Genomic DNA, 25450 nt, shown 5'->3' with positions numbered 1-25450 from the left:
ATAAAATACACTGTACACAAACAGAAGCAACACAAAGCACTGCTGTACTAAACTCAAGCATTTTAAATGTTAAACCAATGATTTATTAGAATTAAAGACAATTTTCCTTTAATCCTTTAGTCTCATATTCTCATCAATGTTCACATTCAGTTTTGTGGAGGAATTTAGAGCATCCTTTGCAACAACAACTTTCAAGAAACAAATTTCCCTCTTACAGTCAAATCAACTTCTAACTATTCTAACTATTCCAAAAAAAAAAACTAATACTGTATTGTATGCTATATTTGTATGTTGTGTTTAGCCTGCCATTATTATTATGCGACTCTGTCTCTATGTACTAATATTGCGAATAATGTATTTATTTATTTGTTTGTTTTTTTTACTTTGTTAAACCACTGTGCCTGTGTTTGTGTTACCTTAGCTCAAGAAATCCTAGCTTTTCCTGACCAAAAAAACTAATCTCTAGATTACTTAAGGTACACATACATATATGTAGCTAATTTTTGTTCCTAGACTCAAGTCCAAGTGTGATTATCAAGATTTTCCACTTTTAACAGTGATCAAACTTGCACTTTCAAAGTCAGTTTATAATGGAAACGATTTGAGGCTCAAGTCTTTATTCATGTGTTTTGAGAAATGAATAGTAATATAAAACATAACTACTAACAAAAATGAATACTAATAAAACACTTTACCGTAATTATGTTTATGATTGACATACATGCTTGAGTTGGACCACTTAAAATAGAATGACTTTTCTTTCGCACTTTTCAGAACTGGATTAAATGTATTCATAATCAATATTTCTCACAACTCATCTGCCATTTTGGACAGTTGTTTTTACTTATTGCATTCTGAGGTTGTCACCTCTGTGAAGAAAAAAATGCAGTGCTGTCTTCGAATTTAGCAGAATGATGTTGGTGCCAATCTTTATATGTTTGCAGTGTGCCTATGATAACTAAAAATGCTGTCTAGGTACGCAATTTACTAGATTTTGAAATAGAGCTATTCAGAAAACATTTGTCGTAAGTTACCTGCAGAACGATGGGTAGCTGCTCTGGTGGGTTTCTGTTCTCCACACCCATTGTCAGCCACACCTGAAATGCTGTCAGCTGCTCAGCAAAGAATGGACTATGCTGTGGATATGAAAACAAATTGTGAGACACAAAAAAGAAAACACACACACACACACACACAGAGTGAGCAGAGCACTGACACTTAAGTGAAAGAGAACTTTGTTAAATCAGACAAAAACAATATTGATCGCAGCAGAATTACATAAGCCTTGCATAACACTTACCCTCCTGCCCCATCACTTAATTACTTACCTTGCCCATCTCAAATGAGTCTGTTCTGACTTTCTGTGTGAATGCAAGTAGGCAGACGGGGGGGCGGGGTTTAAAATGTATTGACACTACGAAACAAGAAACAAATCCAGGCTGCCCTTTGCCTCTCAGTGGTTATATGCACAATAATATTTCAAAACTAATCTGGAGGACTAATTCAATCATCATAACCAGATTATTTCTAACTTCAAACCACCGTTTCCGCTGTTTCCTAAAATATGAGTCCTCTATCCATAATATTGCTTTCTCCAGTTCAAGAGTAATCTTATCTGAATCATGAGAGAAATATGCACAGATGAAACAATGATTGCAAGCAAAAATGGTCCAAAACAGTTCTGTTGGTGGATTGTGTTCTGAGAGGACACCGGGGGACTTGTTCACTGAAGCAACGTTTTAAAGGTAAAAGGTTTTTTTTTTTTTTTACAAACAGACTTGTATGGATTACTTATGGATTATTGTGATGCTTTTTTCAGCTGTCTAAACTCTTATTTTGTGATGTAATTCAAAATTTCTCCACATATATTCAGATGAAGAAACAATCACATCTACATTTTGGATGGCCTGAGGATAAGTACACTTTTTGCTGATTTTCATTTTTGGGTGAAACATTGCTTTAACTTAGTCAATGTCCTGGGATATTAGCATGTCATACCATAGTATGTGTGATTAATAAAAGCGGTGTCTGCCACTAACCATCTGCACAGTGGCTTTAAAGAGTGTGTGTAATTTAGCACAGTTCTCAACAAGTAGCTGTCAGTCTTCCCACTGTACCACATACTTTTAGGGTGTTTTCACACTGGCAGTTTAGTCCGAAACAGGGCATGGTTTGCATGAAAAACTGGTAATGTGAAAGCTGTCATGCAGATCCGTGAGTGCAACGGGGTACCAAACCCAAGACAACCTATAAAAGGTGGTCTGAGTTTGGTTGTGCTGGAACTCTGGTGCCATTCGCATGAATGTAAAAGCAACTCAGACTCAGGTGCCCACATGTTCAGAAAATGCATTTTAGCTGATGACGACGTTATTAGTTCAATAAAACACATGTAGGAATGACAGTGGCAATGATCTACCTTGGAAATGAGTGAGCGGTGTAATCGTGCATAGCGAGTGCAACCAGAGCATTAAATGAATAGCTCACAATTAGCTGTCTCCTCAAAAGAGTTCAAGCTGCAGAAAGCCACGTTCATGCGTTCCAAATACAGTAGATGCAAATGTCCCATGTTGTGTCTTCTATCATGTGCAGTGCATGTTTTGTAATAATATAACCAATGCTGCAGGGGGCACCAGGAACAACTGCATTCTGATTTGTACCGCAGCAAACATGCTCAGTGTGAAAGCCCCCTAAGTATGAAATAAGACACTAGCTGCTCTCTAATTCTCATAATCATTCTTTTCTCTTGCACACAGACACACACACACACACACAGACAGAATTATAAGCATGACTGAATCCCAAAAGTAACAATAAAGACAGGGTGTGAGACATTATTTGTTCGGTCCCAGCACTGTTACATAACTGAATTTCAGACTTTCAAACACTCTTCTAAGATCCTGAGAACAGCAATATGAGTGTTTCTGTGTTAGCAGAAACAGAACCTGTTGCACTAAAGACAAATCACCTCAGGTTGAAAAAAAAAAAAGGTCACTGCAACCATTACACAAGACAGACACTGATTTACAAATCTCTGAAAGTCACAAGAGTCAGTCCATTAGATAACACTTTATAAAACCCAGGAGAGAAATTCAGCTGTTATAGCAAAAGTGCATATCAGAAACAAAAGGTAATGCACAACATATCCAGTAAAACTGAGCTCAAAAAGAGGTAGTGGAAAGGAAAAAGACAAGTGAATAAAACAGTTCAGAAGTGTCCCTGACACTTTCAGACATGGTGTTGATGAGGGAAACGCAGGTTTGAATGCTCTTTCAACATTCAGTATCTTTTGCTGTGGTTGTGTTAACTTAATACTGTATTTTTATCATATTTCTTAAACACTTTGAAAAACAGACTAGACACCAAAAAAGTGTGATACTAACAGAAAAGTGAACAACATTCAGAGCAGTTTGCACTCAGGGGGGTGACCAGATCAAATTCAATAACTAATGAGGGCAAATATACAAATCACTTTAAGCATGATTAGAGATTGTACAACTGAACTGAAATCATAAGTAGGATTACAGTGCTAGTTTGAGGCAAAGTAACAATAGCTATAGAAGACCCTGAATAAATGATTGTGAAATAGCCTGTCTGATCTTCACACAGAAGCATGATCAGTCATGCTTACCCTGAAAGCTGTGCCCTCCTCAATGATGGTGGGAAGTTGGGAGAGGCAGATGTCCACCGCAAGGTCCCACGCTTGCCTGCACACACAAAGATGCCACATTAGTCAATCCCACAACCATGTTTCTTGCTGTAAGATTCTAGGCTCTGATCAAATGAAAATATGCACGGTCACTTTTTTTGAGCATATTTATTATTAAGAAACAGGGCACAAGTAAATTTACTAGTTTAAAATCTGAGACATATTATTTCACCCCTACACTTAAAGGGTTAGTTCACCCAAAAACGAGAATTCTGTCATTATTTACTCACCCTCATATCGTTAATTTTCAAAACACATATGTTTTTAATGTAACCTAAAATATTTCTGTTCCTCCACTGCAAGACAATGTGCAAAAACACTTCACAAAAATATTTAGTTTAGGTTTATATTCATAGGTAAACGTTGATATATCATATCAAACAGAACATATCAAATGTGGTAAACGGAATTATGTTGTTTTTTGACGGTTTGGTCACACAAGCACTTATGAGCTGCTACAAGACGCAATAAGATTTGTTCTTGTGCATCAAGGAAGTACGGTTTAGTTTCCGTTTAACATATTTAATTGTTTATATGTGAATGAAAGCCCAAATTAAATGTGTTCATCATATAAAGTGACTGTTCACAGGACTTTGAATAAACTACTAGATTCATATGGATTTATTTTACAATCTCTTTATGAAAGTTTTGATGTGTCTAAGTTTTGGAGGTAACCCCAAGACAGTGCCAAAATTAGGGGCTACGCACAGACCGTGCTTAGGCACCTATTTTATCCATTTGTTTTCTTCTTTTAGAAGACTATGGCAGCTCATAGAACTGCTTGCAGGAAAGTTACGAAATTTGGCACACATATAGAACAATCAACCTCAAATTCTTTAGTGCCACCATTATGCCAAATTTGCAATCATATTTATGCTAATAACTTTTGAAATGTAAGGTCTAGAAGCTAAATTCTTTTGTTAAATGCATGCCAAAATTGACATTTCTATGGGTCAAGATTTTTCACAAGATTTTTTGAATATCGCAAAAAATGTACTTTTTTAAACTTGTCCTAGACGGTTTGTCCGATTTTTACCAAAACTGGCTCAGATCATCTTCAGACAATGTTGGCAAAAAGTTATCAAAAGCTTTTTGATATATTAAACCATTTTCGTAAAGCGCATTAAGGAATTTGACAAAATTTGCGCAAAAATGGACATGAGGCTGTATCTTCGCAAGACGTTAGCGGATTCAGACCAAACTTTGCAGATGTTACAACAAGCATGACCTGAGGGCACAGTACCAACGACTGGTTGAATGATATTAAAAACTGACATTTTTGTTTAGAATTTCTGAACAATTTAACCAAAAATTGTAAGAGTGATTTCGTTACATTCGAAGCAGCATACTCAAACTATACCAAACTTTGGTACCAAACTTTTCCTATGTCAGCCATTTCGCATTTTATAGTAAAATGTTGTATTTTTTAAATGCTTTAGCATATTGTTATAAATCTTCTAGAAGCAATTTGACACACAGATAGAAAACAGCCTCATCATTCACCACAGCAAATTTGGAGTCAAATTTCAATTTCAGTCAAACTCTCTAGAACCAACCAATAGTCCAAATTTGCATTCATGTTTCTGTTAATAACAGAAATATATTTAATAAATATATTTATAAATATATTTAATAAATTATTAAATACTGTTAATAATATCATGTTTCTTTTAAACCATAATGTCTGAAAGCAAAATAAATTTTTCTTTGAATTGCTTGACTCATCGTGTTGAATCTAATGCATACCAAAAAATGCAATGTCTACGGGTCAAGTTTTTTTGCAATTTTGGATATTCTGAAAATCTACTTTTTCGAACTTGTCCTAGACGATTTGTTCAATTTTCACAATAACTGGCTTAGATAATCACTTCCTTTTTAAAACTTAATAAGCCTATTTAGTTTGACACCATAATTCTGCATGGTTATACTGTATGCTTAGCTGCATTTCGCAGTGTTTTTTTCCTGCTGGCTATGACCCTACAAGAACAGACCCACAATTTGATAAGCACTGCTTTAGAGAATCTGCATGTAATCTTCAATGCGCTTGTCAAAGGCTGCATGTAAAGTTACATTATATTACATGAGAACTAATTATCTGTTGACACTTCACCTAAAGCACCAGTGCTGAACTTTCAGAGCTCCATCACACTGTGGTTTAACACTCTTTTTTTTTCCAAAGTATTTTCTTCTGCCGCATAGGCTGAGAGAATTGCTTTGATCACTGAACCCACAACACTTTGGCTATATTTAATTCATGACATTACATAACACATCAAACGTGTTGTCCATTCAAAAGCTAAAACTACAGCAATGGCTCCAATATGCTTTGCCAGTCTCATACCAGGATTTCTCCCAATGAAATGTTAATATACAAACATTTAATAGGAGAAATGTCCCAATAGACCAGCTGCAGAAGTGGATCGTGATGACAGGCAACAACACAGGTCGTTCTTCCCAGCTCTAATATACTCACTCCACTGGTCCATTGTGTCTTGCTGGTTTTGTCAATTGATCTGCTTTTCCCACTTATTAAAATATTTTGTTCTAACTTTTTCTGAGCAGAGATGTTTTCCTTCCCTCAGCTGGCTGTCCCATGCTGCTACAATACTGTATGTGTTGTCCCATGATAAAAAAGGTCTCCTACATGGTGGGGCATGAATTGGGGGGGTGAATGCCAAGTACAGATCAAGTTAATCAAATCATTAAAATCACAAAACACATAAAATCAAACTACCTGCTTTATTCATTGAATCGTAAAATCACCTGGATTTGAACCTGGGAGTCTTATTTTTCAGCCACATGATCATATAACAATAATGATTATTCATTTTATTTAATGTGTAATGAAACTAACAAAAATTGTATAGAATTAACTGAATTAAATGGATTACATTTTTTTTAAATAATAGTATTTAAAAATATTTAAATTAGTTTTAGATTAAGTACAAATTCGATGTATGGTTAACGCTTGCATACATCGAAAGGTCAATTTGTACATTTTAATCATTTCAGATTGTGAATGGTGGTTTATTTGGACAGGTACTGTCCCTTCAATGCACACTGCGATGACTCTTTCATAAAGATAATTAATATTACTTCTGTCTGTTTCCTGTATTGTTTCTTTCTTTTACTCCCCGCTCTGCTTCATCATGTCTCCTCCTAATAGCGGAAGGCACCATCCTTCCTCTCAAATGTTCTCATAACTCTTTCCTTCTTCACCAAATGTTCCCTCTCTTTCCGCCTCTCTCCATTTCTCATATCCTGTTTCATAACACCAGAAGACTCAAGGAACTTTCTGCCCAGCGTAACTAAATAGGTCTGATGCTCTATTATGAAAGTGAAATTTATTTCTCTCTTGCTAATGGCTAAATGAGATTCAAGCTTCGATTAACTGTGGAGAACAAAGTCTCTATTCCATCATACACTGCTGAGGATTACACAATGCAGGTTTAGCCAACAGCATGATACTGACGATGGAAAACAGGGGAAAGGGGGGCGGGGTAATTGAAGATTCATAGCACAGTTCATGTAAAATGCAGAAGGAGAGACCTATGAGTAAAATACCAGGGTAAATAAATGAGTAGTGCCATTCACTGTAGGAATAAAAAAAGCTCCCGATTCTCTATTGAATGTAAAAATATAATTGAAAAATAGATTTCATTTTACCCCGTTTCTAAATGATTCATAAACGACTCGTGCGAAGCAGTTTGAAGAATCAGTCTCTCTAAACCCCTCCTTTCCGTGAGCCCTCACTGCTGTGATTGGTTAGATGGCACAGTCCTTTATGATTGGTCTACCGCGTACAGCGTGTCGGAGAACGAAACGCCCATTGCCATAACTGACTGACAGCCCTGGATACTTGTCAATACATAGAAAAGATGGCATCGATTTTACCATACCAATTCCAGCCAGAGTCTGATGATGAAACGGCTGAAGTGGCTGATCGACAAGTTAACACGGTCTACTGTGGAAAGTGCTCGCAATTTGCTTATGTAAGCGAACCGGGCACACCTCTATGTTGTAAACTTCAACACTGTATAATGCATTAAGGCGGCTTTCACACCGAACGCGTAAAGCGCTGCGCTGGCCGCTGGGTTCAGTGCAGCCCTTCAGAGCACAGCGGCAAAAGATCATTTGAACAACTCATTTGAACTTTGTCTGCGGCGTGCACGCTCCACTGCACGTGCGCTTTGGTCGAGGCAAAAACAAGCCGTCCTTGTGCGGCGAAAGCAATTAAAACGAATGGGTTTCATAGCACAGCGCTTTCCGCATTCGGTGTGAAAGCTGCTTCGTGCGTCATCCTTTATCATTACTCCAACTAATGAGACAGACAGACAGTCAAGCTGCATCAATCACAAACTGTCAGACTACGGTAGGTCCACAGCTGAACAACAGAACTACAGAAGCGAGATTTAGCCGGTTAGCAAGACATGTGCAGGTTTGTTACACAACATAACATACACAACTACTTATTTTGAACGATCGCTAGAAAACACAATCTTTGTAGATTTATCATCTTTTGGAAGTGAATATAAAACAATTTTACTCACATCGTAGGATACAGCGTCTTCCGTATAATGTACATGTAAATTTCCATGTGACGTAAACCACATGGAAATGTATGACGACTCGTTCAGGCAAATGTGAGCCGACTCTTTTTTTTGATAGACAATAACTTTATTTATCGTGCACTGTCGGCTTCACAACTTCGCAGATAGTTTATGTTCACATACAGCTACATGACGCAGTACATGAAAGATCATATTTGAAAAAGCATAATAGGGACACTTTAAATAAAGATAAAGCTTAAAACTGCAGAAGTTATTGATTTCCTCTTTTTAATTTTGTTCTTTGATTAACAGACATCACAGCAGCTGGTTATTAGGATATTTTGGATGCTGTTACTTTAAAAGCTGACGACATAACTATGACATTGCATACTTGTAATTTGATTTGGGTTTGAATATGATACAGCGCATTAATAAAGCCTAACACAGCCTAAAACAATTCTTTAGCAGTCGTGAGTGGGATGGCCAAACCTAACCTTGCCCTGCGTTAATTGTGTAAAATAATTTTAACGTGTTAAAATGAAAAAAAAAAAAAAAGAAAAAAAAAAAAGAAAAGTTTTTAATGCCTGCGTTAACGTGCAAATTTTGACACCACTAATTTTTATATTTATTATTTAAATATTAAGAAAAAAGTATTAACATGAACAACATCACTTTATATGTAATTGAAACATTGTTTTAATTAATTTAATGGCATAAAGCCTTGCAGTTAAGTAGACATTAAATAATAATAAATAAATTTTTTTTATTTTTTAGTCCTTACCTTGTATGATGAACGGTAGATTTTATTTCTTTTTTTTTGTTTGTTTTTAACATCAACATGATACTAAATACATAGAGGCTAAAGGCGCCCCAGGGGTAAAAGGTGACTTTGATATTATTTCCCTCTGAAGTACTAGGTGGTGCAAAATCTTTGCGTAGCACTTTCAAAAAAAAAAAACAAAACAAAAAAAGAAAAAGTGGCAGATTCTTGACACAATCGTGGGCTGGCAGCGCAAAGTTGAGTCTGTGCTAACTTGATCTAATATTTGTAACAAAACAAAAAAAAAAAATTAATTAATATTGAAAAATTAAAAATTACTAATAGTGTGTGCCTTTTGCCCAATGCTGGTGAGTCCTTAACCCAATGTGTGAGGGAAAAGGCCCCCCCTTGCCACCTCATCCATTTCTAAGATTTTTAAACAAAATAAACCACTTGTATGATTTATTTTCACACAAAATCTGCTGCTCCATAAATGTTCAATACACACATGTATATTTTTTTATACAAACATACATTACAGGTGTAGTGAAAAGCACATTTTCTCTTAAGGTCTGCCTTTAGCCCCATTGTACCCTACATATGCTTGCATTTCAAACTATAAATTATAAATTATAGGGAATTGTTGACTTTACACCCAATTCTGCTTTTTAAAACAAGTGAAAATTAAACAAATCTATCGACCTTATTTATCCCTTAAGAGCGGCTGTAGCCATTTGTAAATTTTATGGGTGCAGCTTCCGGTGTCAACCTTGTCCAGCTGTTTTTAGCTGTACAAAACAGCTCATTTTGTTGCTTGATATTGAAAACTGGTGTGTCTTACCATATAATTTTAATGTATTATGTTAATTATGAACACACTGATTTGTAGTGCAATCAGTTTCGGTTTCGTATATATTACACATCAACGTATATTCTGTGACTGAAATTGCAAATTTGTTTACTCAAAGAGTGAGCAAAAATGAGTGAATACAGGCATTACTGTATATTGCATTAATACATTTTACACTGAACATTCAGACTCAAAGGCATTTCCAAAAATCCAACGTAAACCTGGATTTCAAACCATAAACAAATATGGATTTTCTTGTCTTTTTTTATTTAATGTTTTTTTTTTTTTTTTTTTTTACGTCTTTTTGACTAAGAACAACTAAGCATATGAGTCAGGCACAAAAAAACAGTGGGATTTTTGTCCTGTCTAAACAAATTATGCACATTCACTACTAGGGGAAATAATGTAGTGTGTGTGTATGTGTGTTCCATACACTTACCACATAGCGTGCATGTATGTGGGTGGCAACCTGGGGCTGCTGACTGGTGTACAGTTATATGACCTCATTATTCTCTCAGCCAATAAGAAATTTCGAAAGAGACTGGCCACCAAAAGATCTTGACGAAACAATTTCTGAAAGAGATCTACAAAGATTAAAAGAGAGAGAAAGAATTAAAAAATATATCTTTATGTATTATCAAGGAATGACATGTGATAGCAGGTAACTTGATTAAAATTTCTAAATTCTGTTATGTGAAATGCTCAGTCTTAATGAGATCCTATAATTATGACGTGTGTGCATGACACATTAAACCCTGGGGAATTTCATTATGCAGATTTCTCTTTGATGTACAATAATTAATTAAAAGATGTGAGAGGGTCAGGATATACCCACAGAATCATGCCTGGTTCCTCCACAGGACAGAGACAAGAGTAAAAAAACTTCAAAGTTGGTGCTGTGAGTTTGGGCTTTTGAGTTTGGGAATTTAAATAAATATCATTTGTTTTAATGAAGGACCACTGTAAAAGCTGCCAGCAAAGCATTTACAGAGCTTGTGGATGCACAAATAAGCATCATTATATTTCTTTATACAACAGTTAGTTTTGGTCCTCCAATCTGATTGGCCAAGCATTGTAAAAAATAATGACATTCAGTATAAGAGCACTGGGATGCTTCACTGTTTGTCTCACTTCACTTGTATGTGTTTAGCCCTGCCAGTCTGTGAGTAGCTCTGGGGCATGCAACAGTTGATCCTACAAACTGTGCCTAAACTAAGGCTGGGCGATACACACAGACACATAGACATACAAGACAAATTCAGACCGGGCTTTAACAACAGTCATCCGCATACTGTAAGTACCACCACACTATTTGCAGTTAGGCCCTGTCACCATGTTACAGTATGTCCATATGCAATGTCTCTGACAGTTTTTGTTATTCTGTGGAACAAGCAAAGCCAACAGGGCAAATCTGGGTTCTAACTGAGCCAAAGTCATTCAAAAGATATTGAATGATCAAAAATGAATTTGTCACTCTTTTGGGAGCCCTGAAAGGTCTGTGCCATTGATTGACACAGAACTAAATCTTCAGAGATTGCAAATAGCTGGATTTTAATTACGACAAACCTCTTGGCAGGACGTTCCATGCAATTGTGTCAGTGATAGCTGTGAAAATCCAGTTCAGCTCTCCTAATGGTGTCCTTCTGTCATTCAGTCTGCCCGGGATCCTGAGAAAAATGAATATGTACATACGTGAACCCAACAATCATACAAGAAAAATAATTTTGGTTCTCTTTAGAGAGAAAGACAGTAACAATATAATGCAAAGTGATCTTTGCATTGTTATCGATCTCAACTGAGTCAACACTGAACAATGTCATTACTGTAGAGCAGCTTTAAAGTGGAATTGTGTTTGTGTCATAACTGGTAACCTTTTAAACACTGACACTGTAATCAACTAAACTAAATCAAAACTGAACTAAATTGAGCTGAATAATGACAATGATTTATTATTTTTAATCATTTTATTTTTAGGGCTGGCGAACGATTAATCGTGATTAATCGCATACAAAATAAAAGTTTAAAAGTTTGAGTTTGCCTAATATATGTGTGTGTACTGTGTGTAATTATTACGCATATATAAATACAAGCACATTCATGTATATATTTAAGAAATATTTACAAGTATATGTATTTATTATAATTTTTATAGAATTTATATTATATATAAATAAAAATATTTTGTACATAACATATTTCTCTTAAATACATACATTAATTTGTGTGTATTCATATATACATTATAATTACACACAGTACACACACATATATTAGGCAAACTCAAACTTTTATTTTGTATGCGATTAATCGTGATTAATCATTTGCCAGCCCTATTTTTTTATTTTTTTATTTTACTAATTGTAACTTTAAAACTATTATTTTCCTGTGTTATTAATCTGAAGCTGCTTTGAAAGAATCTGTATTCTATAAAGTGGTATATAAATAAAAGTGACAAAAAGTGATAAATAATAGGTAATGGCATTATATTAGTAGCTGACTGTTTAATGTTTGCAAATGTACTTTGCTATGAAGCACTACAGTAAAGGTGGACTGAGGTGTGATAGTGCATACTAACAGAGCTGCACAGGATTCAGCTTCCCAAAAAGCTGTTGCTAAGCAACCATGACATCCCTTCTACTGTAATTACTAATGGGACATCCCTCCTGTCCTGGTTTAGAATAAGAATTGTGTGCGTGCTGTGACCAGAGACATCTCAAACAGCCAAAGTGTTTTCATAACAGACAAATGAATTAATAAGTGATGGAGAATAAGAGGGAGGGAGGGAGGGAGAGAGAGAGAGAGAGAGGAAGGGAGGGAGATAAAGGGAGGTACAGAGAGAGGGAGGGAGAGAGAGAGGAAGGGAGGGAGAGAGGGTGAGAGGGAGGGTGAGACAGAGGGAGGGAGGGAGAGAGAGTGAGAAAGACTTCTGTAATACAAAAAGAACACATCTAAATCAACACCCTACTTACTGCCCACTGGAGACAAGATGGCACGGAGCATCTAACACCACAATTTCTTTCACACACGCCAGTGGACACAAACACTGTTGCTCAAAGCACTAATACTGAAATAACAGATCATACCCTAACCTTAAAAACATCCCCAAATCAGAGCTAAACATGCTGAAAGAGAGAGAGAGAAGGAGAGAGAGAGAGAGAGAGAGAGAGAGAGAGAGAGAAATAGAAGATGCACAGCAAAGCAACATAACACTAGTAGCATAATTCCCTTTTAAAATGAAGACAGAATTCTGCATTCTGTGACTGCTGTCATGATTAGAAACAGAGATTAGTCACAGACTTTCGGACTTGTGGGTGGCACCATGAGACAAACTTAAAGAAGATAAATTTGTCCTAACTGCTATGCGCAAAGTTAAGTAGACACACACACATCTGTTAAACGCAAACAAAACACAGACATACACATACTGTACCACAGACCACACAATCCGTATTACACCTGGCGTTAACATTGGATCAAGTAAGAGGGAAAAACACTTCCTTTATAAAACGGATAGTTCCAGTCCTTAATTCTGATTGGTTAAGCTGCGTTCTAAGCTGTTGTAAATTACTCTACAAAAATACACCTTTGTTTATGCCTGTTTGTTGCTCGCCAACCACTTTGTTGCAACCACAACCGTTTCTGAGGAACTACATTGCTTGTCGGAAGAATAATGTTTTTATTAATATCATAACACTTTATTTCATCTGTTTTATTTTGTGAAACCTTACTACAAATATGCAATAACCATTTTATAAAAGCAATAGTGCCAGTGAAGCCGTGGTTTACAGTGAATTTATAACAGCTTCGCATCATGCCTAACAACTTCCCTTAGCTGTTATGAATTCAATGTAAACCACGGCTTCTTGGGGCTTATTGCTTTAGTTTACACCTGGTGTTTTAATTAAAGATGCTGCATGAAATGCATTTTGTGAATGTATATGCACAAGCTTTTTTAGATCTCTCTGATGTACAAACAAGCTCTCACAACTTATGAACACAAAAGGAGAAAATAAGATGAGTAGTGCAGCTTGCGTATGCTCTAACAGCTGCAAGACCATGGCAAACACTGTGAGAGCGTGTTAAAAGTCCACCACATAGGTATCTACACTATGAAAGCTAGGGCTGTGCGATATGACGATATATAACAGATGGACAAAATAAAAAGTCTATCATTCCATATTATGTTTGACCGTTTATTTCGTGGTGTCGCAAAAAACATTGTTTACGGTAATACTTTTTCATCATTTGGATGACCGCAATCTTCAACACCACCTCGGGGATACAGGCAGAAACATGAATAGCATCATGGCGAGTGAAGGGGAGACAGGACCGGGTGGCCCCGTGCAGAAGAAGGAACAGCCAGCACAAAAAGAGTGCCTGTATTCAGAAAGGCACGCAAAACAAATAACTCATTCTAATAAATTAACGTCAGCCACTAAAGGGACATGGTTAGCTGTTTGCTAGTGGTAGCCTGTTATATTACAGTATATAAAATTTCACTTACCAAACAGAGTAAGGAGAGATGACTGAGGACAATGGCGAATGATTTGCAGATCCTGAGCACCACTGACAAGCATCTAATCTTGTAATATGTCTGGTAAGTACTGCCACTCTAGTACACACAGAGCACATGCGATCGCAAATATCGAAAGAGAAAGTAGAATTAGATTGTGTATTCAAAATCAGTTTCAATGCCCCCGCATATTAATAGCAGCTCCCTGATGGTCGCAATTTATATACAGTATAATTACCCAATGATATAAATGTGAGAGAAGGTATTGAAATATATATTTTCCTCCCATCTTGTATTTATTCCCTTTAGGGGTTCTGTAAAACCCTTTATTTTCTTTACGAACATGTTACTTGAATGCAGCTGATTGCAGGGGGAATCACGATGCCGTCTCAACATCATGATGTCTAGCAGCCATCGGCGATGGATGATGGCATTGTCTATCAGCCCAGCCCTAGTTAACAGAAGCCATTGCAACTTACATCTGCAAAGACATGGTCTCAGTTTACACAGTCGAGAAACAGCGGTTTTGTGCAAGAATGTTTTGTGTGAGTTCAGGTACACAATTCCAAGCCGAAAACACTTCACGCAAGCTGAATTGCCTTGTTTATATCATGACTGTCGGGGCAAAGTAGAGGAGGAAATCCACCAGGTAGCAGAAAAAGTACCTACTATATTGTGATATATATCGTTATCGGGATATAAGATGACTTATGATATGAGATTTTTGTCATATCGCCCAGCCCTAATGAAAGCAAAGAAAATGTGTTTTGACTAGTTTTGGAAATGTTCAAAATGAAGTTCAAAACATTTTAGACCCAATTTGCACATATATTTATCATCGTCTACTCATGATTGAATTGACAAAAACGTATCTTGATACCAGGTGTGGTATAACAGTGCATAGATTTTACTTTGGCCGTCATGTGGTGATCCAGCACAGCATTAAACCTGTAACCCAAAGAAGTCCAATCCTGTTCCTGTCATGTCCAGCAGAGTCTAGTTTCTAATTAAACACACCTGAACTTGCCAATTCAAGGTTTTTAGGATTACAAGGCTGCATCCAAAAGCTGAATAAAGCTGCCTGACAAGGCAGCGAGGCAACAAGTCAGCTGTATAAGCGTTCACACACAGCCTTAGAAACATCCATGTAAGTGTGCTGGGGCAAGTTGGAGCAAGACACCCCTGTTATAATTCATATTTAATGTAGTCTGGGTCATATTTGCCTTACACTACGAGTTACAACCGGTTTACACTGGCATCTACACACTAAAAACAGATTTTGTTGTAACTAAAACAAAAATGATTGGAGTACATTTTACAAGAAAATACTACTTCAGTGTTCTTTAAACGTCAAAATATTACATTTAATTCAATTTGTTACTTTAATTTCTTTGTAATTGTATTGTGATATTTACTGATTTTTCTGAGTGAAAATTATTACTATATCTTTTTTTTCCCCCCAGTGTACCTAATTTGACTTGTTTCTACCAAGTGACACGTTAGTATGAACCAAAAAACTGCAGAGTTTAACTGGATGCAAGTTAGATCAAAAACAAAATACAGAAGCAGAAATTCTTCTCCTCTCTTGTCCATGACATTAGACCTTCAATCTTTTTTTGGGTCAAAAATCACCATTTGAGAATCACTGACATACACTTCTTTCTTTTTATATAAAACTTCCAGCAAATGGGGGCACTGTCTTACAGATGCCATAATAATGTTGTAATACAGTAAGAGTGTTTTCATACATATCTCTGAAGAAAGTAATAATGATCCAGTCAAATATATTTTCATTTGGTGGATTGTTCTGTATTGCCTGCTATTTATATGTATTTACTTTTTCTTCAGTGTTGTTTGGACACCCTTTAGACTGCTGTATACAATTATTGGAATACATTAACACTTTGTTCCATACCAGTATAATTATGTGGTATTCAAATAAAAAAATAAAAAAATAAATAAAATAATTAATTAATTAATTAATTAAATCCTGGTGGTTGGTGTCTTAAGTCTGTTGGCCAGCTGGCTTTTTAATGGACTTTTTTTTTTCTTGCCCTTTTTTTTTTTTTTAGCTATTATTCAAATAAATATTTGAAAAATGGTATTCAAATAAATAAATAAAATAAATAAAAAAATTAATAAAAAAAAAATAATAATTAATTAATTTAATCCTGGTGGCTGGTGTCTTAAGTCTGTTGGTCAGCTGGCATTTTAAAAGACTTTTTTTTTTTTTAGCTATTAAAACATGAAAACATCTATACATCCACAACATTTAGATGGACTGCACAGGTAACCTTCTAAACTGTTAAGTTTAAGATGAAAACATCTAAATTATTTGTCCATCTGTTTGAAAATTACATTAAAATGTAATTTAAAAAACGTTTAAAGTGGTAACATTCTACAACAAGATTCTATATATCATAGATAACGTATAAAGCTATCATAGAGTATCAGAGTAATTTTAACAGCATTAATTCCTCTTGAGTAAAGTTAATGCATACAAATCTATGTTATCTTATAATATATTTACTAATCAACAAATGTATTACCATTTAACTTGTTTTAACATTAAGTTAACATTAAGCAAGATTAATGCTGCACATATAGAATCTTACTGTAAAGTGTAGTGTAAGAGAGAAATGTGAGAAAAAAAGTTTTCTACAAAAAATATACAGAGAGAGACAGAAAGAGACAGAAAGAGACAGAGAGAAAGTGAGAGAGAAAGGAAGAATGATTAATCAAAAAACAATTTTCTACTCTCAGTCTGTGACAATAAGAAAACGGATATTCTGGGAGGACAAAAGTCATCACTCAACAATTTCAATTCTCACCTTAAGGGGTGAAGGTGATCTTGGTTTTCATCTCAGCAGCTGAGATGAGGTAACACACCATGGAGAAGAACAGCTAACCAGGAAACTGATGGGGTATGACCACATGCTGTATTTCTGTTTTACACAGATGTAATGTAATGTATCAACAACATAAATATGATGTAATGTAAGTGGATGTGTATACATTAGAAGTGTTCAAAGCAGAGCATGTGAGCGGAGTGGAGCGACAACAATTTCCCCTCCGTACTCTGAGCATTTAATAACCACTCCGCTCCAGCTCCGCTCCGGGTTCAACGTTTCTCGCTTCCACTCCACTCCTCACTCACTGATACCAGAAACACCACTCCACCTTCGCTCCGCATCTGAACTATTTTAGTATGTTTGAAATACCACAGTTTTGTTCATAACGTATATTAAAAGGAGAAAATAACAGAAATAAAACAACAGGATAGTTTTAAAGTGGCTTATTGGAACACTAGTGTGCAAACTTTTTTCCTCATGCCAAGCTAACATGGTTGTCAGCATTAAAGGTATAATTGCTGCTTTTTGCAGTGCAAAAGTTTGTGATGATGTTTCGTCAGTTATTTTACGTACAGATCGCTGCATTTCTTACAGATTTCTTCTCATTCGAAATCGGATACAGATGAAGTAACGTTACCACAGTAAGCTTACATTTGTTTGAATGCATTATTGAGAGAGCGACTGCGTGTGACTAAGTATTGTACTTGTTTAAATCATACTTTTACTTGAAAATATTCAGTATCTTGAAGGAACAAACTAATTCATTGAAAACTATAACTTTCTGCTCATGTCCATTGCCGTCGTCCTAGTCTTCACATTCTTTCTGATTTGAGTGATCCATCTCTATCAAGCTAGCTAAATAGGCTATGTTTAACGTGAATTCTTGCTAAATATGCAGTTTTATTATGGGTCGTTGTCATTAATTGTACTTGTGATGGAGCGATGCTGGAGCCCTCTTGGAGCGAGTAAAAACCACTCCGACTTTTAAAATTTCCGCTCCTCACTCCATTAAAAATCACACCGCTCCGCTCACATACTCTGGTTCAAAGGGAATGAAAAGCCCAAAACTTGATCCCCCATCACATTACACAGTATTATTATGTACTGTGTTTATAGATTAAATAAATTATATATTGATTAGAGCACATTTAAATACATTAAATTTCTATGGAACTATTTTGGGAGCCCCATTACTTGTACATCTAACTACTTATCCAAAGTGTGTGCTATGTATTTTTATGTTTATTAGAGTATCTCACTGTTACTGCTAAAATCAACTGATCTACTGTACTGAAATCAATAGAGTGTATTCTTCCATGTGGAGTGCTACTTATATGAACTGTTAATGAATAGCATTCTAAATCAGTCACTTTTGGGGTTCTATCTAGAGTACTGGCTTAGAAAGCAGCTTGAGGCAGGTTTTGGTGTATTTATAGTACATGTATTTTGCTTATACGTGACCGCTCACATGTGTGTACACAAGAGACAGTAAGACAGAGATAGAAATGTATAAAAACTGTATGTATGTGGGTGCAACCTAAGTCTATTATTACAAATTCCTGACACCTGATAGTGAGAGTCACAGGCATCAGTGCTGTGTATGTGACTGGCAGCAGTGGGCTCTGTCCTCGTGATGAGTGGGTGAGTCAGGCAGCTCATGCTGGGCAGAAGCCTCGAGCAAATGTCATCGCCTCTAACGTGCCACTGACTAACACACTGCTGCTCCCAGACGCCATCTATCACCACACACACTTATCTTAACGACAGCTCCACACTGCCAAACTTTACTCTATCCATTCAGCAAACTTACTTTCTTCATTTGTTTCCAATCATGAGTAATGCTCCTGGTCTCCAGGAGCTGTATGTTTTATGGAGCACAATTTATGGAGTAACTTCTCGCTAGCTGAAGGTATAATTTAGTGTCAGTGAGAATCTAGGTAGGCTATAACTTTCTTTGCTTGACACGGTTCTTTTCAACAGTATGATACATGTACCACTCAATACAGCACACACACTGGGTTTCATTTCCACAATGTCGACCTCGGAGACATTCGTTTTAGTTCCAACCATGCTCACACATTTTTAAGAGTGGTTTTGTGAGAAAGATCAGCAATTTTTTTAGCAGCTACCTGACTTCAGTGCCTGTAGTACAAGTTACAACATGACAGAATGCATAATATTAAGTTAAGAATTATAAATTTCTTATATAATTAATACTTTTTTTCCTTTTTTCCTACAATTTCCTTTTGAGATTTCATTGTGCTTGCATACAGTAAGACTTGGTGTCTCAGGACATATTTGGCAACGTTTAAAGTCAAAGATGCTGCATATCAAAAATAATCGCAACAACAGTCGCTCATAACTAAGCCCCAAACTTTACTATGCAGAAGTGCAAATGTGATTCATCTAAGATTTTTTTTTTTAGTCTGTTCATCACAAAACTACAGCATGTCTTTACAAGACATAATATAGCACAACTTCAGACTGCTGCTGTAAATAACAAACATGGCATTTGAGGACTACTTTGCTATTTTTGCTCTCAGTTGTCTACCTGAGGTACAAGAAATACACTCGAAATACAAAACGTTTGATGCATTTTTTTGTTCATTAAATTTAAAATGTAAAATTAAAATAATAATTTAAAATTTCATTAAAATAAGTTTTTGTTTTTTAAAGTAATGGCCAAGCAGCCAGCAGAAGACTGATCACAGTCTGTTTGATCAATTCTGCCTTCTCAAATCATCATGACTTGCCTAAAATAAAATCTATAGATATAAAACATTACAAGTATAAAACAATGATAGTTTTAACGTTAAATCTAGATAAGTGTGTGCTATTAGGCGCATATCCAATCATTTGTGCGGAGAGTGTAAGCTAAAGTGACTTTGCAGGACATGGAGGCGCCAGTGCGATCACTTTTTTTCAGGATACAAACAATTTAAAATTTTCCATAATTTGTGCTCATAAAGGTAAGAGTAATGCATCATTCGGAACTGTAAAGGGTCTACTTTTATTTGTGTCCACTCACAATATCAACAAAATGTTGCAAATAGGGCTGCAACGATTAATCGCACGATGTTGTGAGGCGCATTTAGTCAATGAAGCCGGTACTTTGATTAGTAGTAAAGCTCCATCACGTGCGTTCAGCTGGAGCGGCAAGTAATACACAGAGCCGTAAAGCACTGACAAGCTACGCCAAAATCGCGATTCGATTTTGCAAAGTACCGGCTTCATTGCCTAAACGCGCCTCACGACATCGTGCGATTATCGTTGCAGCCCTAGTTGCAAACGGTGCTTTTATAACATAAACAAACATAATGCGCTTTCTGTCGTCTCAACAAGAGCGCTTCACAAAAATGAACCGAAACTCAGCAAATACATACCTCACAGACATGATAAATATATCTATAGAAAGCTTTAAATTATTACTTAACAAAATAAAACAAAGATTTTTTCATTATGTAATCTGTAAAGATGCATTTCTCTCTACAGGTGCATCCAAAGAGGAGATGGTGAATCAACCTTATCCTTGCGACACTTACTAAGAAAACACAACTCTCGTGTTGTTTCCACCAGCGCTGAATTTTTTTTTCATCACCATAATTGGTGGATGTCTAAAATATAAAAATAAGTAAAAGCCTAAAACAGGTCCGAAGCCTGGCCCGTGTCTGAAATATGACGTGAAAATCAGAGGGCTCTACTTTGCATATCGTCAGAAATGCAGGGCTCTACTTTGCATATCGTCGGCCTGCCACTTGGTGCTCCTCATACTCAATGATTACAAAGTGAATGTTCTAAAATTGTTCATGTTTATTTACTGCACTTTCTGATAGGACACAAAAGTCAGACAGTCCTTCAGAGAACGGCCCCGCACTCCTTTACAGAAGTTCTCTGTCCTCAAATAACTGTGTAGGCTATTAATCTCCCCCCCTCCTATGATATCACAGAGCATTAATCAATCAGAATTCAAAGTTGTGCATGTGTGAGTGGGGTGCTTTTGATTGTCAAAAAAGGGATGTGAACAGAAAGCCCAGCAACAGGACATAAATTAATTTTCAGGTGAAATTAGTAGTTTATGAGCAACCTGGGCGTTTCACCTGTGAAGTCAAAAAACAAAACACAGCACAACACAGCACAACACAACAAACAAAAAAGTGACGTGATGGATTTTGCTGTTCCAACTCAACCTTATTAAGTTATCATAAGCACAGGGACAAGGACTGCCTCAGGTGTTATGTTCATTTACATCCATTAAAAAACACCAAAGAGCATTTGAAAGCCCAAAGCAGCACCACTGTGATGATGTCACTGTGATGAGTTTCATTCTTAGTCTCTATTATTCACAACTAAGTGCTTTCTAACTGCAAAGATCCCTGGGAAGAATGCAGAGGGAAGCTGACTAAAATATAACCAAGCAGTTATGATACTAATAGAAAAGTAAGTTGTGATTAAATAATAATTACATGAGCTTTCCGAACAGGGATGCATTTACTATTGTGTAAGACAAGTTTTAAAGACAGTGACTCTGTTTGCGTTCCAAAAGGTTGGTGTTCTCTGTCAGAGATTGTAAACTCATTTAAGGTTGCAGATAGAATGGAGGAAGAGGAAACAGAGGGGTTAGAGCTGTCATGATCTCATTAAATGCTTTTCATCTACACAAAGCTCAAAGAACTGCCTCTTTTCTTCCATTCAATCCCATCATGCCTCAGGGGCCCAACAGTTCTAGAGAAGAAAGTGCAAAGATGAACACAAAGGTTGAAAAGGCCAACTTGATCACTGAAAAAGTTCTGTTTGGAACTATTTAACTTTCTTTAGTGATTTATAAATAAATCTAAATAAAATTTCTAAATAGTAGGAGTAGTTCACTGTAAAGCTTCATTTACACCAAGTCTTAATGCACAGATCCGATCTTTTGACCATATCGGATTATTTGGCCTGTCTGTTTACATTCACTCTAGACATGACTGGTATCCGACATCTCTGCTTGCATTAATTCCTGCCCAAAATGATTGTCAGTGATTGCTTTACTACATGGTACACCCTCGGGTTTTGAATGGCCGTGCTATTAAAATAATGAATATAATTCACGTTGAGTGACTATTATTTGCCAGCATGGACAACAGCTGTCATGGATGTTTTGCAGCACAAAATATGAACAGATAAAGACCAGAAAATAATGGCTATTTTCATTTGTAGCTCATTCAGCTCGTTAGACGTAGAATTCTTCAGTGAAATAACGCAGCACCAAAATGATATTTATTTAAATGAATTTTAATTAATTAGAGAGAGAGAGTGCGCAAGAAAGTGTGAAGCCTAACAACAATGGAAAATGTTGTCATCTCATCATTGCTAGGGTTGGGGATCATTTGAATTTTATTTTATCGATTATGATTGCGATTATGATTCTGCTTATCGCTTCTGATTCTTAAAGATTCCTAGTTTCGATTCCAATAACAAAAAAAAGGTGTCAAAAAATAAATAAATAAATAAGTCAAACATTATTGTTTTTACAATGCTTTCTGTTGCAGCTGAATAATATGAGCAAATATTAGCAGCCTACAGAACACTTAGGCCTAAGAGGAACTTTTGCCAAAACAAAAAATGCCACAGCAAAAACAACTAGACAAACATAAAATTGTTAAAGACAAATAGACATCAAAAATAAAACAGGAACAAGCAGATAAATTAGCAATAGCATAAATAAATACAACTGAACAAATTGCAGGTGCAGAAATTTAAATCAGAAGTTTAAAAACACTGCATAGTTTTCTTTTCATAAATAAAGTATAGATTAATCCTCATTAAAGTCACAAATTAAATTAGTCTCATTAAAGAGACTGCTGCCTCTTTAACATGTCTTATCGAACACCCAACCCTACTCATTGATGAGAAATATAATGTAAGCTTTTAGTAGTGAAGCTGTTGTATTTATAAAATTCATGGGGGAGGGGTTGAAAACCAGCTCCTGAATGTGCTTTTTTTTTTTACCTATATAAACTTTATGGACAAACGTGCCACCCTCGCATGAGGAGCTCTTAGACAGATTGGATGTGTGTACACGCAGGTTGGATGTCCAAATATTGGATATATGTATCCACATTTGGAAGTGGCCCAGACTGGATGCAAAAAAAATAAAAAATTGGATCTTGTGTGAATTTTTGTGTTTACACACTGCAACAAATTCCAATCTGTGTCAATCTGATTTTTTGTGCCAATGTAACCACAGAATTCATATGGAATAAATGCAGACAAAAACAAACAAATTAGGATTTAAACAAGCATAAGTCAAATTGTTTTAGTACAACTTGGGTACATAATTGCAGCAAGTTCAAAAGATAGCGACAGAAATGCTTACAATTAAATAAAAATGCATAATAATAACCAGTGGTGGATGAAGTACACAAATCAAGTACTTGAGTAAAAGTACAGATGCGTATAATAAAATATTACTCCAGTAAAAGTGCTCTGTTTTCAATTTTACTCGAGTGAAAGTACAAAAGTACCCAATTTTTTATGTACTTAAGTAAAAAAAGTACTGATAGAGTTATTTTGCAATTTTCTATAGGCTATTTAATTTTATTTTATATTAGCACATATTTTTTTATAATCCTACTGCTCAAAATACCTGGGATTTTACCCAAATAACCACTATATGGAGTAAAAATACATTTTTGTTTGTTGATATGGACTACGTTGACGGGAGTGATGTAGTAATATTCACTGTGAAGCTTACACTGCGATGTACCTGAGAGAAAACAGATTTGACCATCTAATTTTCAACAGTAAGAAAAAAAAGTGTTTTAAAGCTTGTTGTTTTACATGAAGTCCCAGTTATATATGACATGAGAATAAGGCCTGAAGTTATAGAACATTTTAAGGAAAATATAACTATATTTTCATAATGATTTTTTTTTTTTGTTTGTTCTTAAACCTTGTCTGTGGTGTAAAAACACCCCTGGCCAAATGCCAGAGGGCATCACTTCCCACTTTGATAATTACTGTAGTAACCATGTTCTGAACATCACATCCTTTCTTTTTCCCTCAGATGTAATCTATCTAGGTGGCTAAATAAAAAAAAAAAATATATTTATATCTAAAAATGACCTCAACTTAGCACCAGCAATCTTGTTAGCTAGACAGTTAGCATCAGCTTACAATATTTACTTATTTTCAGTATGGTTATGAATAAACATTCATATCTGTTCACTCGGGCTAGTTGATCCAAACAATATAAAAACGTATACTGTTGATAAACATTATAAAAACAGATGTCACGTAGGGCTAAATGCGTAGCATTTTAATAAAACTGCTAACGTTACCACAGCGGGGAATATGAATGTGCAGGAGTTATTTTATTTAATCTGTGTTATTTTAATTTTTCGTTTATTGACCTAAAACATAGAGACACTGATGTTGATGTGTTTACAGCAGATTTAATTCACAAACAATGGAACGTTTTGACCTAAATATGATTTTCAGTTACAATAATTAATTCTAAAATTTGACATTAGCAACTTACTTTCGCAGCATCAGTCGTGCATGCGCTCACGGTTCTTACACTGACCAAAATTATAAACACAACACTTTTGTTTTTGCCCCCATTTTTCATGAGCTGAACTCTTCATGAGATCTAAGACTTTGTCTATGTACACAAAAGGCCTATTTCTCTCAAGTATTCACAAATTCACAAATCTGTCTAAATCTGTGTTACTGAGCACTTGTCCTTTGCCGACATAATCCATCCACCTCACAGGTGTGGCATATCAAGATGCTGATTAGACAGCATGATTATTGCACAGGTGTGCCTTAGGCTGGCCACAATAAAAGGCCACTCTAAAATGTGCAGTTTTATCACACAGCACAATGCCACAATGTCGCAAGTTTTGAGGGAGTGTGCAATTGGCATGCTGACTGCGGGAATGTCCACCAGAGCTGTTGCCCCTGAATTGAATGTTTATTTCTCTACCATAAGCCGTCTCCAAAGGAGTTTCAGACAGCGTGTATGGCGTTGTGTGGGTGAGCGGATTGCTGATGTCAACGTTGTGGATTGAGTGGCCCATGGAGGCGGTGGGGTTATGGTATGGGCAGGTGTATGTTATGGACAACAAACACAGGTGCATTTTATTGATGGCATTTTGAATGCACAGAGATACCGTGACATGATCCTGAGGCCCATTGTTGTGCCATTCATCCACGACCATCACCTCATGTTGCAGCAT

General features: G+C 36.0%; 1 protein-coding gene across 5 annotated transcripts in view; it reads right to left on the bottom strand.

The window, feature by feature from the left end:
- rptor (regulatory associated protein of MTOR, complex 1) overlaps window positions 1-25450 on the bottom strand; it is a 213426-nt gene that overhangs the window by 74943 nt on the left and 113033 nt on the right. For all 5 annotated transcript variants that reach the window (XM_051111869.1, XM_051111865.1, XM_051111867.1 and 2 more), the window contains exons 9-12: window positions 11433-11533; window positions 10306-10450; window positions 3629-3704; window positions 1035-1136 (exon numbers count right to left, since the gene is read on the bottom strand). In XM_051111869.1, coding sequence (XP_050967826.1) covers window positions 1035-1136; window positions 3629-3704; window positions 10306-10450; window positions 11433-11533 — 424 coding nt within the window. The remainder of the gene's footprint in view (window positions 1-1034; window positions 1137-3628; window positions 3705-10305; window positions 10451-11432; window positions 11534-25450) is intronic.

This window comes from Labeo rohita, chromosome 6, assembly GCF_022985175.1.
Source record: "Labeo rohita strain BAU-BD-2019 chromosome 6, IGBB_LRoh.1.0, whole genome shotgun sequence".
Taxonomy (NCBI): Eukaryota; Metazoa; Chordata; class Actinopteri; order Cypriniformes; family Cyprinidae; genus Labeo; species Labeo rohita.
The sequence above is the reverse complement of the archived record's forward strand: the minus strand, read 5'-3'. Positions and strand labels throughout refer to the sequence as shown.